The sequence below is a fragment of the Natator depressus genome, chromosome 27 (genome assembly GCF_965152275.1).
Source record: "Natator depressus isolate rNatDep1 chromosome 27, rNatDep2.hap1, whole genome shotgun sequence".
NCBI lineage: Eukaryota > Metazoa > Chordata > Testudines > Cheloniidae > Natator > Natator depressus.
This window is the reverse complement of record NC_134260.1, coordinates 3,779,946-3,795,055: the sequence shown is the minus strand read 5'-3', so window position 1 is coordinate 3,795,055 and position 15,110 is coordinate 3,779,946. Positions and strand designations below refer to the sequence as shown.

The 15,110-nt window shown below is 51.1% G+C and overlaps 1 protein-coding gene across 1 annotated transcript in view; it reads right to left on the bottom strand.

The window, feature by feature from the left end:
• The window catches only part of SMARCD2 (SWI/SNF related BAF chromatin remodeling complex subunit D2), a 36,573-nt gene extending 25,214 nt beyond the window's left edge, over positions 1-11,359 (bottom strand). Inside the window, exon 1 of the mRNA XM_074940804.1 lies at positions 11,198-11,359. Coding sequence (XP_074796905.1) covers positions 11,198-11,359 — 162 coding nt within the window. The remainder of the gene's footprint in view (positions 1-11,197) is intronic.
• Between the last annotated feature and the right edge of the window lie 3,751 nt (positions 11,360-15,110).

Below are 15,110 nucleotides of genomic sequence, written 5' to 3'. Positions count from 1 at the left end.
TGACAAGTTTGCCCAAGTGAGAGGATGTCACCAATGGCCAGGGCCTGGCCTGGCCAAGTCTCTGCCAGCCAGAGTGCAATGGTTCTGCAGTATCCCCAACTCCTAATCTCATCACTTGCTATTCCTCTCACATACACACTCTAAAGCAGTGTTTCTCAACCAGGGATCCGGGGCCACCTGTGGGTCTGCAAAGCATGACTGGCGTGAGACTCACTAGGGTCCAGAGCACAAAGCCAAAGCCCCATCACACAGGACTGCAGTCCAGGGCCCTGACTCTGACACGTGGGGCTGAAGCCTAAGCAACTTAGCTTTGCGGGAACCCGGGCAATTGCCCAGCTTGCTACCCCCTAACAACGGTCCTGGCTTTTATATACAGAAAAATGGTTGCTGTGGCACAGCTGGGCTGGGGGGGGTTTATAGCATGTTGGGGGGGGGGGGGGCTGAGAAAGAAAAAGGTTGAGAATCCTGCTCTGAAGTAGCCGCCCCGACTGTCACTCTTGGGACGTGTCCACCTCACCCCTAGCTTTGGTCACTGTGCTGTTTTATTTGGTCAGATTTCTGAAGCTTGGGCAGGAAAAGGAGATCTCTTTGGGGAGGGACTTGGAAGAGCCTGGAGTCAGCTCAGAGGGTGTGTCTGAAAGCGTGCCATGAGTGATAACATCCTGTATGAAGATTTCTTGAAGCTGACCTGGCATGGGGAAGCCTGCAGAGACCACATGGCTCCAGTGGGGAGAAGAGAAGCCTCAGGTTTGTAAATGAAGTGTCAGCACCATGACAAATGATGCTCTTTGATGCTTGACTTTGGCATCACCTCCACTAGTGCTTGAGCAGTCTTCACCCACAGCTCAGATTTAGCCCTCTGTCCTGGCAGCACATCACAGAATTGGGTTCAATCCGTTGCGTGAGAGGAACTGGAAAAGTGGAATCACACAAGCAGATTCCCCATGTCCTTGTTTACCCTTGCAGCCTTGTTAAACAGCTGCTTAGAGAATCCTCTCGAGGACAAAGCGAAGCCCCTACTGGTTTGAGTTCTACCAGCGGTATCCATGGTACTGGCTTGTGTGTGTTACAGCCAGCATCATCCAAGCGACTCCCAGCTCTTAGAACATAATGCCCATCCTGACTGGGGTCTGCAAGGGTCTCCACAGGCCTCTGCAGTCCTCGATCAGTGACTCTGCCACCTAGATCTCCTCACATTACTCCAGCTGATGGGTTAAGCTAAGGGCAAAGCTTGGAAGTTACATTCCAAGGAAGACGTTGCCAACAGAGAATGAGGGGAGCCATTTGAAGTGGGATAGAAAATTTTTGTTTCTATTCCCTCCCGAAGCTGAAAGCATGGACTACAGTTGAGTGGTTCATTCCAGATCAATGCACAGGCCTCTTGGGAGCCCTGCTTGGAGTCAGCTTCCCTCAGAAGTAACATGAGTTTGGAATGCTCCTGATGAATATTTGCCTGCATGACAGAAACCTACATGCCTGCCAAGGGCTCCTCTCGAGAAGCGGGAGGCCAGGAACTGGAGACGCTGCAAGTAGGGAAAAGAAGGGGAGAAAGAAGGCTCTCTGCTCCTCGTGCTGCCCTTCTTAGGTCAGTGGAAGTGCTCCTGGTGAGGACGTGCACCACCGACCCAAGGAGGGTAGCGTGGACATGCGCCACTGCAGTAATTAATGCGGTGGCTGTAAGTCGACCTAACAAAGGGCGACTTATCTTTGTGGTGTAGACATAGCCTGAGTCACACTGTTAAAAGAAACAGAGTGATTCAGAAAGTAATGGGAAGAGACATTCTCTAATTCTTTGTTCTTCTTTATCCCAATGTAATGGCTCTTCTCTACAACTTAACACCAAGGAGCAATACTCCCCTCAGTGCCCAGGGCTAAGGAAAGGATGATCCAAAAGACCTCATCTGTCTAATGAAAATGAGGAGTGGTGCCACTAGGATGCAGTATCAAGTACTCGCAAAAAACACATGCACAGAGAGCACTTCCAAGGCAGGTAGTGGGCAAGGCACATGCTTGAAAGTTGTAGGAAATCAACTGTGACTGAAACAGACAGGTTGCTGCCACAGGGGCAGGTCCATGGGACGCCTGGTGCAGATCAGAATATGTTCCTTGCTCTGGTTTGCATTTCAGGATCCTGCAGGCCGTAGTTACTGTCACTAGCCGTCAGTTCCCAAAACTGAATCTAGTGTAGCCTTTAAGAACAAAGAGCAAATGGGGCTTTCCTGACATGCCAGAAGCATGTGATCCAACTTCGTACACACTGACATTTATGGAGAGAGCCACATGTATTCTTGCTCGGGGCTTTGGAAGCAAGGCCTGGATGGATGCCCAGTGAAGGCAATTCCTGCATGTTCCTCCAGAATCCCCATAAGCCAAACAGCAATGTTTACCATTCTGACATGCAAAACAAACCCTGTTCAAACAGGATTTCAGCTCAGCTTTCAGGCTGATGCGAGGGATCTCTTGGATTTTGAAGCTACATTATCCATGCTGCAGATGGGCCCAACCCCCACGTGGCACTCTGAGTCCATGGCTGTTTCACTTCCCCTCGATTCAGTTTGCCAGTCCGTAGAACAGGAATAATACCTGCCCCACAGGGACATCAGGAAGCTCAGTTTGTTCAAGGGCATTGAAATCTTCAAACAGAAGGTATCAGAGGAAGGCAATATTAAGATGTTGCCTGGTCTCCTGGAAATCCCAGTACAGACTTCTCCCCTAGCAGGACTACAGCTGTGTAAGGAGACTGCTGCGGGTTCAGGACTTGCATGACTGGAGATTAGTCGTATTTTATTACGAAAGAACTCCAGAAGTCGGGCTATTCCTGTGCTAAAAACTGAAGGGTAGTGAATAAAAGGGGCTGGGAACAAAGCAATGGCCAGAACCACGGAGCAGAATTTAGTCACGTGCTGGCGATGTGACCCAGCTGAGATATTTCAGTCCAGACAGATTTGCTTGCAAAGCCACAGATGTTACAGGTCAGAGGATTCTGCCTTCAACTCAATCTAGACATGAAACAATGCTTGTGCCAGAACCCACAATGGCAGCTTTACTGCTCGGTGCTACCGCAAGGTCCCAGTGAGAGAATGGGGGAGACCGAGGGAAGGGAGAGAAACAAGTCAGTTTATGCTGCACATCAGGGTCCATTTAATACAAGTAAAAAAAATCCATTTCTGACATTCTGTTCCCCCAGCGCACTGTACAAACGGATGCACAAGTTATAACCTGAGACTTCTGCACCTGCCATTGAAACACACTAGGCTAGACCCAAGCCATCCTTCATGTAAAGCATCACAGAAGAAGACAGACTCACACACTTCATGATCTCAGACAGGCAGAAGGAAGAGACAAACTGAGACAGCACAGTAAAAAGTAAATGCAAGAGTGAAAACATCACAAGCAAATCCGAGAAAGGAAGGAGACAGCAAAGGGGGAAGAGAAAAATCACTGGAATTTAATCTATCAGAGGGTAGCCATGTTAGTCTGTATCCACAAAAACAACGAGGAGTCCGGTGCCACCTTAAAAACTAACAGATGTATTTGGGCATAAGCTTTTGTGAGTAAAAAACCCACTTCTTCAGAGTTTTGTGGAATTAAATCTGTAGCACAAGCATTAAGGCAAAATGAAATAAGGAGAAAGGAGTAAGATTCTCACCAAAAAGAGAATACTGAGAAGACTAGCTTTCTACTCCAAAGGCCACAGTTAGCAGCAGCATGAGAAGGAGCACTAAGTTCCCACAGGAAGCTCAGAAGGGAAACAGATCACTGAACTGGCCCTCCAAAAGGCTGGACTGGTAAGGACTGCCCTTTCCAGACCATGGCTAAGCAAAGGAAGACTACAGAAAAGAGAGGAGTTGAGGGGATATCTGCAGAAAGTGGGGGGCTTCTCAAGAGAGGCAGCAGAGACAGAACTGGTGGTGGATGGAGCGGAAGCCTCAGACAGCAAGTTTCACAGAGATTTTACATCTAGATTAACTCCAATCTCACAACCGCAGGTGCTTTCCTCTTGGGGGCGAAGGGCTGGGTATGACCCAACTGGTGCCTCTCCCTGCCTCCCTCCTCAAAAGGAAAGCAGATGATTGAAACGACAATACAGAATTCAACTCAGATGTATAATCTCTCTGATGAAACCTGCTCTCTAAAACCACTGCCATTCAGGAAAGGGAGGGTTACACGCCAGCGTAACAGCACATCCATGGAGCTGTTTTTAAAGGGCAGATATTCCCTTGCTTGGCTAGAACCCTAGTCCAGGTCATTTGCTCTCATCTTGACTCCTAGCAACCCTGATCCCTTCTCAGATTCATTCAAAATGCTGCTGCTGCTGAAATCTTCTTGGCCTGGCACTTTGTCCATGACACCCCACTTTGAGTCCCTCCACTGGATCAGTCTTCTCTACTGCAGACAAGTGGCCTGGTGCAGATTCATATTAAAAACTCCTCTGAAATATATAAACTGGATAATATAGCTTAGATAATCATGTATTCCTATTACCGATACTCCCTTCACTGTGCATTACACCCACTAAATCGCATACCAGTGAGACTGCAAGCTCTCTGGGGCAGGGACTGCCTCACTGTGTGTACAGCACAATGGGGCCTTTGCGTGCTACTGCAATACAAACAAACAACCTTATTTCAAATAGCCTCTAAACACCTTGGAAAGAAGTTCTCTCTCATTCAGCAATTACTGATCAAACCATTTCTAATGGAACATGTACCTTTCTGTTCTCTTATTTCTATTCTGGCATAACATTAGTACACGAGAGAGTTAATTTATAGGGCAGAGCCACTCGGGGCATAAATAATAGGTGCTACATAAAAGAACTGAAAGCCACTGCATCAAAGCTGGCTCTTTCTTCACCAGAATACAACCATTTTCACATGGTCAGATAGCTTAGGCCCAACACTAGATCTGTGCCCTTGCACATGAAGGGTGCCCTAATTTTGAGTGAATTAAACCATCACCTAATTTGCATTAAAGAGCACAAATGGCACTTGGGTCCCTGTGTGATCAAGATGGAGCATTTCATCCTGGGACTCAGGCTCTAATGGCTGCATTTCCACCTTCAAGGTGAAAAGCACAACAGAAATGCTGCAATTAAATTCCTCCCCCTCACCGGTTCCTCAGACCACACCGCTCCCTTATTGGAATCCCTTCGAGAGCTTCCCTTGCCAGCTGCAACAAGCTCAGGCGTCACCTCCTCACTATCAAGACTCTGCCTGTCTCCAGGCTTGTCTTTTTTCTACTCACCAGTTGTCTTCACTCTAACCAAGCCTCCCCTTTTGTAGCCAGTTTTCTGTCTGACTCCTTCTATGCTTAGGACAGACTTCTCCTCATGATCGAACAGTCCTCAGCACCACTGCTCACACCCTTCCCTCAAAACCGCTTCTGCTAAGCCCTTCAGCTGTGATCTCTGCCAGGGCCCTGCACTGCCTGGAACTCCTCTGGACACCCATGTGTCAGAATTAGCTGGCAGGCTCATGGGGGGCACTGACCTGGTCTCCTCATTCTGTACTGTGCCAAGCACCTTGGCAAAGCTTGAATAATCGTCCATTTTCTGATCCTCTTACTCAACCCCCCTTTGTTTTCTAAACTCGACTGCTGAGTGCCATGCAAAGGACCAAGGTCTGGCTATTCTGGAAACACCAGTAACTAGCCACCAGGTTAGAAGACTCTGGTGCCCCTAATACATGGAGGATTAACAGAGACAAAGCCCCCTAACGCCGAGACAAGCCACCTGCTTAAACTCCCTGCTTGAGTTGTTAACGAAACAGCCAAGTGATACACAAGGATGTAGAAGGTTTAACATATCATGTTAGTAATCCACCAATTAAAGAGCCCATGAGTACTCCCTGGCACAGACCCGAGTCACTGATGGTTATTGTGTCCCTCAGAGCCTGAACTGTGGAGTAAGTCCCCAACTAAACCAAGGCACACCAGGTCTGAATCTAATGTGTCCATAGGGCCTACACCAGCGTTCTCCAGATGCACAGAACAGACGGCAGCAGCTTTGCAAGGCACGTACCCCCTCTGATCTAGTGCTGTGAGGCACCAGTGAGGAGCAGTCATGGAAGAGAAGGGCTGATAGTACTGCCTACAGCTAGCCAGCGTGGAGACAGTATGTAGCCTCCCACCTCCCCCATAGCTCTATTAATGCACCCCAATCATGACCCACAGCACCCCTTGTTACCCCAGCCCTAAATCTCAGCAAACCCTTGTCAGCATACCTCTGTCCTGCCCTATGGCATCTTCCACAAATTTAAGATGTGGGTCTTTATTGACTAGTTTACTGACACTATCTTAGCATCTCCACATACTCTACACCAGATAGACAGAACAGTATGCAAAGATGCTAGGACTGGAGCATTGTGGGTGATACTGTTGAAAGGAAAGCACAAGTTACAGCATATTAGTGTGGTCAAGAGTTAGGACCCTAGTGGGTTAATGCTCAGAGTTTTGTATATTATCTTGATTTGAGATTTCCTCGTTTTCTGGTGTTTGAGGGAATAACTTGAACAGCTTTAACTCTATGTTAATGACATTTTCAATGTGGAAATTTCCTAGGCTGGTAGATGTGTTGTTTTTTAATTCGTGGATATAAATGGGGGTGGGCTGTTGACGTGGAAGTGGAGACTAGCAGAGGGGTTGAAGATGGGCTAGCTGGAGAGTGTAGAACAATCAGGTCTCCTCCATTTAAACACTTTGCTTGCCTGGCAGAGAGCGTTACCCAACCCTTCAGCCTGCAGGAGCCTAGCAGCATGAACAGCTTTGCACGCTGAGGGCAGAGAGTTTGAGTGTCAGTTATAATATTACACTCCTCACAAAGAACACTTTAGACAGCAGACAGAATTGTTTCACTGACTCCCAAACTTCCCTAGCTCTGCTCACTGGCCAGCTCCACTCCAAAGACCAGTGTCCATTCCCTGCTTCAGATACGAAGCAGGAACCTTCTCCCTCCCCCTCCATTATTTTCCCACTATCTGTCCAACTTTCTTCAGGTAAACTATATGCAGGAAATCTAAAATTTGGGCACAGCTGTTATACCTGCAAAACATACACATTAATATTGACTTACATGAGAATGCTGCAAAAGGGGAAACGGAAAACAGGGGAACTGGAGAAGCTTCAATAGAAAACACCATTGTCGCCTGAGGTGGTTCACACTTAGCTGTCTTCAGAATGGGCTGGCTTTCACACAAACAGAATGACCATCCCACAAACCCCAAGTGAATCTCGGGGCTGCCCCTGATATGGAGTCATGTGCAGCAGTTCCTGCTGGCTGTTTACAGCAGACCCAGGCCATCATCCTATGTTGCTGACACAGAGAGCGTTTGCACAGCAACACCACGAGTGAGTCAGCGTTCACCTGTTAACGTTTTTCATGGACTTTAAGTGGCTAAAAGCCATTGAGAACCAGGGAAAAGGCGGCGCAAACAGAGGCTGTATAGGGGATAAATCTGCAACAGCATCTGGACAAAGTTTCTTTAACACACTGATCACATGCTCGAAGATTTCAATGGAATAAAATTCTCAGTTGACAATACAGAGCCTGTGATATCACCCTGCATTGTGACAGTTGCTGTCCTAAGGAGGAGATGTTAATCCGAGAACCAAGTCTGGTATGTGTTAGAGATCCCATAGCACTTTTTGGAAACTGTATAGGGAAGGAGAGTCCTGTACTAAGACACAGGGAAGGGAGTCAGGATTCTATTCCCAGCTCTCCCACTGGCTTGCCATCCAACTGTAGCCAAGCAATTCAGGCCAACATTATCTAAGTAGGTTCTAACATCCAAAGCTGCACACAGAGGGGCTGCTTGCTGGCCTACTGCACGTCCATGATCCAACTTACCACCTCAGAAAAGGTAAAGCAGCAAGTGGGCTGCCAAATAGCCAAATCAAGCCCCAAAGTGTTACCTCCTCTCAGCACCTGGGAAAGTGCAAAGGGCTGTTTGATGCAATCGGTTTGGAGAGGTGGGCGGGGGGGAGAGAAGAAGAGAGGTGTTGGCTGGATTCTAGCACATTCCTATTGAGTACTACAGCTACCATAGATATTATGCACACACTCCCCTACAAGACCCCAAAAAAGCAACCCCATTCTCCACCCCACCCCTCTGCCAACAGGCTTATCATCACCTCCACAGAACAGCCTCAGAGCGTATGTCTACACTGCAGCTGGAAGCGTGCCTCCCAGTCCGGGTAGACAGATATGAGAGAGACAGAGCTAGCAAGCGAGAAGAATCACTGTGGATGCTGCACCACAGGCTGGCCACCCGAGTACAAGCTTACCCAACTCCCCAGGTCAGTACTGGAGTGGCTAGCCCATACCGTCACCCGAGCCACAGCTATTTTCAGCATGCTAGCTTGAGCGGAGCTACCGTGTGTCTGTCTACCCAGGCTGGACGGGAGGCATGTTCCCAGCTGCAGTGCACATACCCTAAGAGTCTAGTTCATAGAATATCAGGGTTGGAAGGGACCTCAGGAGGTCATCTAGTCCAACCCCCTGCTCAAAGCAGGACCAATCCTCAACTAAATCATTTTTACCAGACCCTTGTACAGGGAACCCGGTCACGGCATCAAAACAGCAAAGAAAAGAATTGATTAGGAGTCTGTCTCTTGTCCTGTAATTTTCTAATGACTCTCGCGCACAAATCCCTTCCCCCAAACATACACAATGCTGTTTTAGGCACCATAAAAGCCATCAAACTTCTGGTCAATATCATCCAGTTACCTTTCAACTAGAAGCTACCATCTCTATTTTATCCTCTCCAAAACAAAATAACCCCCCCAAGTGACAGCTCCTACCAGGAGACACCCCACCCCAAGCCATCTGAAAAGGATCTCAGCCAAATTCAGAAACAGGAAGTGAAGCATGAGCTCACTCCCATGAGTCCCTGAGGGGGGAGCCACATATCTCTCCCAAGTTCCCCACTGCTTCAGAGAGCAGGGTGTCCATAAGTAGGACTGCTTCCGCCATTTCTTTTTAAACTAGTAAATGGAATGATCACATCCAGCCCAATGGTAAATCCACCCCAGGGCAAGATCTCCAAGCCTCAGGACCCAATAAGCAAAGTTACAGACTCTTCTTCAGTTGACATCTTAGACCCTTTCCCTACTTCTTCCAAATTACATTGTGGAATAAGAGCCAGATCGGAGGAGCTGGAATTAATGTAGTGTAACCATTGCCCACTTGATCCCGGGTTACTGCTGCACACTCTGTTTTAATTAGACCCTGGCTGCTGCTGGATGCACAGGCAGAAGAGGAGTCCATGAGCAGGTTTTTCCATCTGTGCCTGGCATGACAAGCGTGACATTTTTTTAGATGCAGACTTTGCTGCCACGACCCAGTGTTACCTAGCGCAACGTGCTCTGTGTGGGGCCACGTTCTGAGAGCACTTGGAAACCGAGGCAGGTGGCCACTTTGTAAAGTTGACCGTACCCAATGCCATCATGATTTAAGGACTTTGGACTAATGGTCTTGATAGCTGCTTTTAACTACCTGAAAGGTGGATCCAAAGAGGATGGCTCTAGACTGTTCTCAGTGGTAGCAGATGACAGGACAAGGAGTAATGGTCTCAAGTTGCAGTGGGGGAGGTTTAGGTTGGATATTAGGAAAAACTTTTTCACTAGGAGGGTGGTGAAACACTGGAATACGTTACCTAGGGAGATGGTGGAATCCTCTTCCTTGGAAGTTTTAAGGTCAGGCTTGACAAAGCCCTGGCTGGGATGATTTAGTTGGGATTGGTCCTGCTCTGGGCAGCGGGTTGGACTAGATGGCCTCCAGAGGTCCCTTCCAACTCTGTTATTCTATGATTCTATGACTGCTGCACTGAACAGTGTGAGACCTAGTTACCTGAGAGGCTGCCGTGCCACTGGGCCACTGCCGCAGCTCCAGTCAGGAGAGGCACTCCAGCTGGTGGAGAGCCCAACCCCATCAGGGCACTGGACTGGAAATCATTTCGTCCCTTGGGGCAGAGCTTGGACCCCGGGGGAGGGCTGCAAGGTGCGCAGGGGCAAATTGGAAGGATGGTGTTTAGCTACATATGGCTCTAGGAAACTTGCCATGGCAGGGAGCAGTGGGGGCTTCCTGGGGCTGCCACCGCCCTCCTCCTGTCCAGCACCACATGGCACCTACTCTCCCCACACACCCCCTGGTCCCCCCAGTGCCCTCCCACCAACACACACACAGTCCCTTCCACACATGGCCCCCGCCCAGTGCCCTCCTCCCCACACCCACTCCTGGGCTCCACACAGCTCCTCCCCCCACACACCTGGGCCCCCAGTGTCCCACCAGACCTCCAGTCCCCCACAATACCCCAACACCCCAAACCCCCCAGTGCCCTCCCCCACATCTCCAGACCCCCGCAGTGCCCTCCCTCAGCCCCCCCACATCCCAAACCCCCCAGTGCCCTCCTCCACATCCCCAGATGCCCCCCAGTGCCCTCCCTCAGCTCCCCCACATCCCAAAGCCCCCAGTGCCCTCCCCCATATCCCCAGATGCCCCCCAGTGCCCTCCCTCAGCCCCCCCACCACCCAAACCCCCCAGTGCCCTCCCCCACATCTCCAGACACCCCCCAGTGCCCTCCCTCAGCCCCCCCACACCCCAAACCCCCCAGTGCCCTCCCTCAGCCCCCCAGTGCCCTCCCCCAGATCCCCAGACCCCCCAGTGCCCTCCCTCAGCCCCCCCACACCCCAAACCCCCCAGTGCCCTCCCCCAGATCCCCAGACCCCCCAGGGCCCTCCCTCAGCCCCCCCACCGCCCAACCCCCCCAGTGCCCTCCCCCACATCTCCAGACACCCCCCAGTGCCCTCCCTCAGCCCCCCCACACCCCAAACCCCCCAGTGCCCTCCCTCAGCCCCCCAGTGCCCTCCCCCAGATCCCCAGACCCCCCAGTGCCCTCCCTCAGCCCCCCCACACCCCAAACCCCCCAGATCCCCAGACCCCCCAGTGCCCTCCCTCAGCCCCCCCACCGCCCAACCCCCCCAGTGCCCTCCCCCACATCTCCAGACGCCCCCCAGTGCCCTCCCTCAGCCCCCCCACACCCCAAACCCCCCAGATCCCCAGACCCCCCAGTGCCCTCCCTCAGCCCCCCCACCGCCCAACCCCCCCAGTGCCCTCCCCCACATCTCCAGACGCCCCCCAGTGCCCTCCCTCAGCCCCCCCACACCCCAAACCCCCCAGTGCCCTCCCGCCCGGCGCCCGCACCTGGTACTGGACGACGGCGGGCCCCATGGGCCGGTATCCAGCGGCCCCCGCTCCGGCCGGGCTCGCGCCCCGCATGAGGCCGGGCCCCGGGGCGGAAGGGGGCGGCGCGGCCCCGGGGGCGGGGGTCAGGGGGCTGAGCGGGAACGCGCCGCGGCCGGACATCGGCTCCGCGGCCCCGCGGCCCGCCTGTTTACTAGGAAGCGGCGGCGGCTCCCAGGGCGAGTCACCGCGCGGCAGCCAGAGCCCCGCCTCCTGGCCCCGCCCCCACCCAGAGCCCCGCCTCCCGGGTCCTTGGCCCCGCCCCCACCCAGAGCCCTGCCTCCTCCCGGCCCCGCCCCACCCAGAGCCCCGCCTCCCGGGTCCTTGGCCCCGCCCCCACCCAGAGCCCTGCCTCCTCCCGGCCCCGCCCCCACCCAGAGCCCCGCCTCCCGGGTCCTTGGCCCCGCCCCCACCCAGAGCCCCGCCTCCTGTCCTCTCTGGGCCCCGCCTCTGAGCTTCAAGCCCCGCCCCCCCAGCCCTTGAGCCCACTGGGAGAGGGAGTTGCCTGCTGCCTGAGGGTGCGCGCTGGGCACTGTAGCAGCCGCTGAGAGGGCAGGGGCCGCCCTGGGCTCGGTGCAGGGGCCTGGCCCAGAGCAGGCGGGTGGGGCTCAGACTGTGGGACCGAGGGCCAGGCTCCGCTGGGCTGATTTGCTGCTTTACCTGTAATTAAAGCAACGTGTGTGTGTGTGTCTGTACCTACACACACCCTGACACCCATGTGTGTACGCCTGTACCCCACCCACCTCAATATACACTCGTGTATGTCAGTACCCCCACACCCTCCATCACCCACATGTGTGCGCCTGTACCTATGTACATCCAACGGGCATGCATGTGCGCCTGTACCTACGCGCACACCCTGACATCTGCATGTCTATGGCTGTACCTACACACACCCACAAAGCACGTGTGCACCTGTCTATATGCTGTTTCTGCCAGGGATAGACCAGGAATGGAGTCTTAGCACTTTTAGTAAGTAATCTAGCTAGGTATGTGTTAGATTATGATTTCTTTAAATGGCTGAGAAAAGAATTGTGCTGAATAGAATGACTATTTCTGTCTGTGTATCCTTTTTGTAACTTAAGGTTTTGCCTAGAGGGATTCTCTATGTTTTGAATCTAATTACCCTGTAAGGTATCTCCCATCCTGATTTTACAGAGGGGATTTCTTTACTTTTATTTACTTCTATTTCTATTAAAAGTCTTCTTGTAAGAAAACTGAATGCTTTTTCATTGTTCTCAGATCCAAGGGTTTGGGTCTGTGGTCACCCATGCAAATTGCTGAGGCTTTTTATCCAACATTTCCCAGGAAAGGGGGGGGTGCAAAGTACTCCTTTTCTTTGTACCTACACACACACTGATATCTGTGCAGGTACACCCATACCTATGCAGACCTCAATTTGTAGGCATGTGTGCCTGTACCTACACACAACCCCTCAGTGCATGTTTGCCTGTTCCTACACACCCTGACATGCATGAATGTACGCCTATAACCCCATACCCTCCAACACCCATACATGTATGCCTGTACCGATACATACCCCAACAACCCCACACGTGCACCTATAACCATGCACACCCGACATCTGTGCATCTGCACCCATACACACACCATGACATGCATGGATGTACATCTGTACCTCAATACATAGTCAGACTTTTGATACTGTCTCGCATAACTTTCTCTTCAGCAAACTAGGGAAATACAACCTAGATGGAGCTACTATAAGGTGGGTGCAAAACTGGCTGGAAAATCATTCCCAGAGAGTAGTTATCAGTGGTTCACAGTCATGCTGGAAGGGCATAATGAGTGGGGTCCCGCAGGGATCAGTTCTGGGTCTGGTTCTGTTCAACATCTTCATCAATGATTTAGATAATGGCATAGAGAGTACACTTATACAGTTTGCAGACAATACCAAGCTGGGAGGGTTGCAAATGGTTTGGAGGATAGGATTAAAATTCAAAATGATCTGGACAAACTGGAGAAATGGTCTGAAGTAAATAGGATGAAATTCAATAAGGACAAATGCAAAGTACTCCACTTAGGAAGGAACAATCAGTTGCACACATACACAATGGGAAAGGAGTACTGCGGAAAGGGATCTGGGGGTCATAGCGGACGTCAAGCTAAATATGAGTCAACAGTGTAACACTGTTGCAAAAAAAAGCAAACATCATTCTGGGATGTATTAGCGGGAGTGTTGTAAGCAAGACACGAGATGTAATTCTTCCGCTCTACTCCGCTCTGATTAGGCCTCAGCTGGAGTCTTGTGTCCAGTTCTGGGTGCCACATTTCAGGAAAGATGTGGACAAATTGGAGAAAGTCCAGAGAAGAGCAACAAAAATGATTAAAGGTCTAGAAAACAAGACCTATGAGAGAAGAATGAAAAAATTGGGTTTGTTTAGTCTGGAGAAGAGAAGACTGAGGAGACATGATAACAGTTTTCAAGTACATAAAAGGTTGGTACAAGAAGGAATTGTTCTTCTTAACCTCTGAGGATAGGACAAGAAGCAATGGGCTTAAATTGCAGCAAGGCAATTTAGGTTGGACATTAGGAAAAATTTCCTAACTGTCAAGGTGGTTAAGCATGGGAATAAATTGCCCAGGGAGGTGGTGGAATCTCCTTTTTAAGATTTTAAGGATTTTAAGAGCAAGTTGGACAAACACCTGTTAGGGGTGATCTAGATCAGTGCTTCTCATGCTATCTGATGTGGGGGACCGGCAATTTTCTTTTCCAATGTGCGCACAGACCGGCAGCCGATGGCTCGCAGACCGGCACCGGTCCATAGACCACCACTTTGAGTAGCACTGGTCTAGATAATACTTAGTCCTGCCTTGAGTGCAGGGGACTAGACTAGATGACCTCTCGAGGTCCCTTCCAGTTCTGTGATTCTATGTACACATGTACCTACACACACCCTGACACGCATGTGTGTATGCCTGTACCTACATGTGTCCCAGGTGCGTCCCACTGCACCCCCAGATGCCCAAACATCCATGCATGTGTGCCTGTACCAACACACATGCCCCAACATGCATACATGTACACCTGTACCCCCCACACATCCTGACGAACATCTATGCCTGTACCCCCAACATGTGGACACCCACCCATGTACACCTGTACCCCCCACATCCCAATGCATACACATACGCACGTGTACCCCACACACCCCAACACCCCCACACGTACACACCCGACACCCATGCATGCACACCTGTACTCGCCCTCATACCCTGACACCCCTGTGTGCACACCCATACACACAAACCCCAGCACTCACATACACACACTCATACCCATGCACACACCCCAACACCCATGTGCATACACCGATACCCCTGCACACACTTCAATACATATGTGCACACACTCCTACCCATCCATACACACCCTGACACCCACATGCACACACCTGTAGCCATGTGCACACCCCAACATCCCCATGTGCACACCCCATCCAGACACACACCCCGCCACATACCCCCACCCCCTGACATCCCCACATGCACACCTGCACCCATACACACCCCGACACCCATACGTGCGCACACATGCACATATGTTCTGACACACACATGTTCCCTCACACACACCCTGTACACGTACCCCCATATGAACACACACCCAACCTCCCCTACACCCTCCATGTATGTACCAACACACACACGTGGCCCCCCCATGCACATCTGCATGTATGTGTGCGCACACATACACAGTAGAATACTCCTTATAGCCGTGTAGTTCATTCTGGTTCAGGAAGCTAAATAAGTGACGTCAATATAAGTCACCTTTCTATGGGCACAACTGCATCCAACTAAGGTTTGGATCCCTATAACTATACTGATAAAAAAAAGTCACACTCCTGCCTGC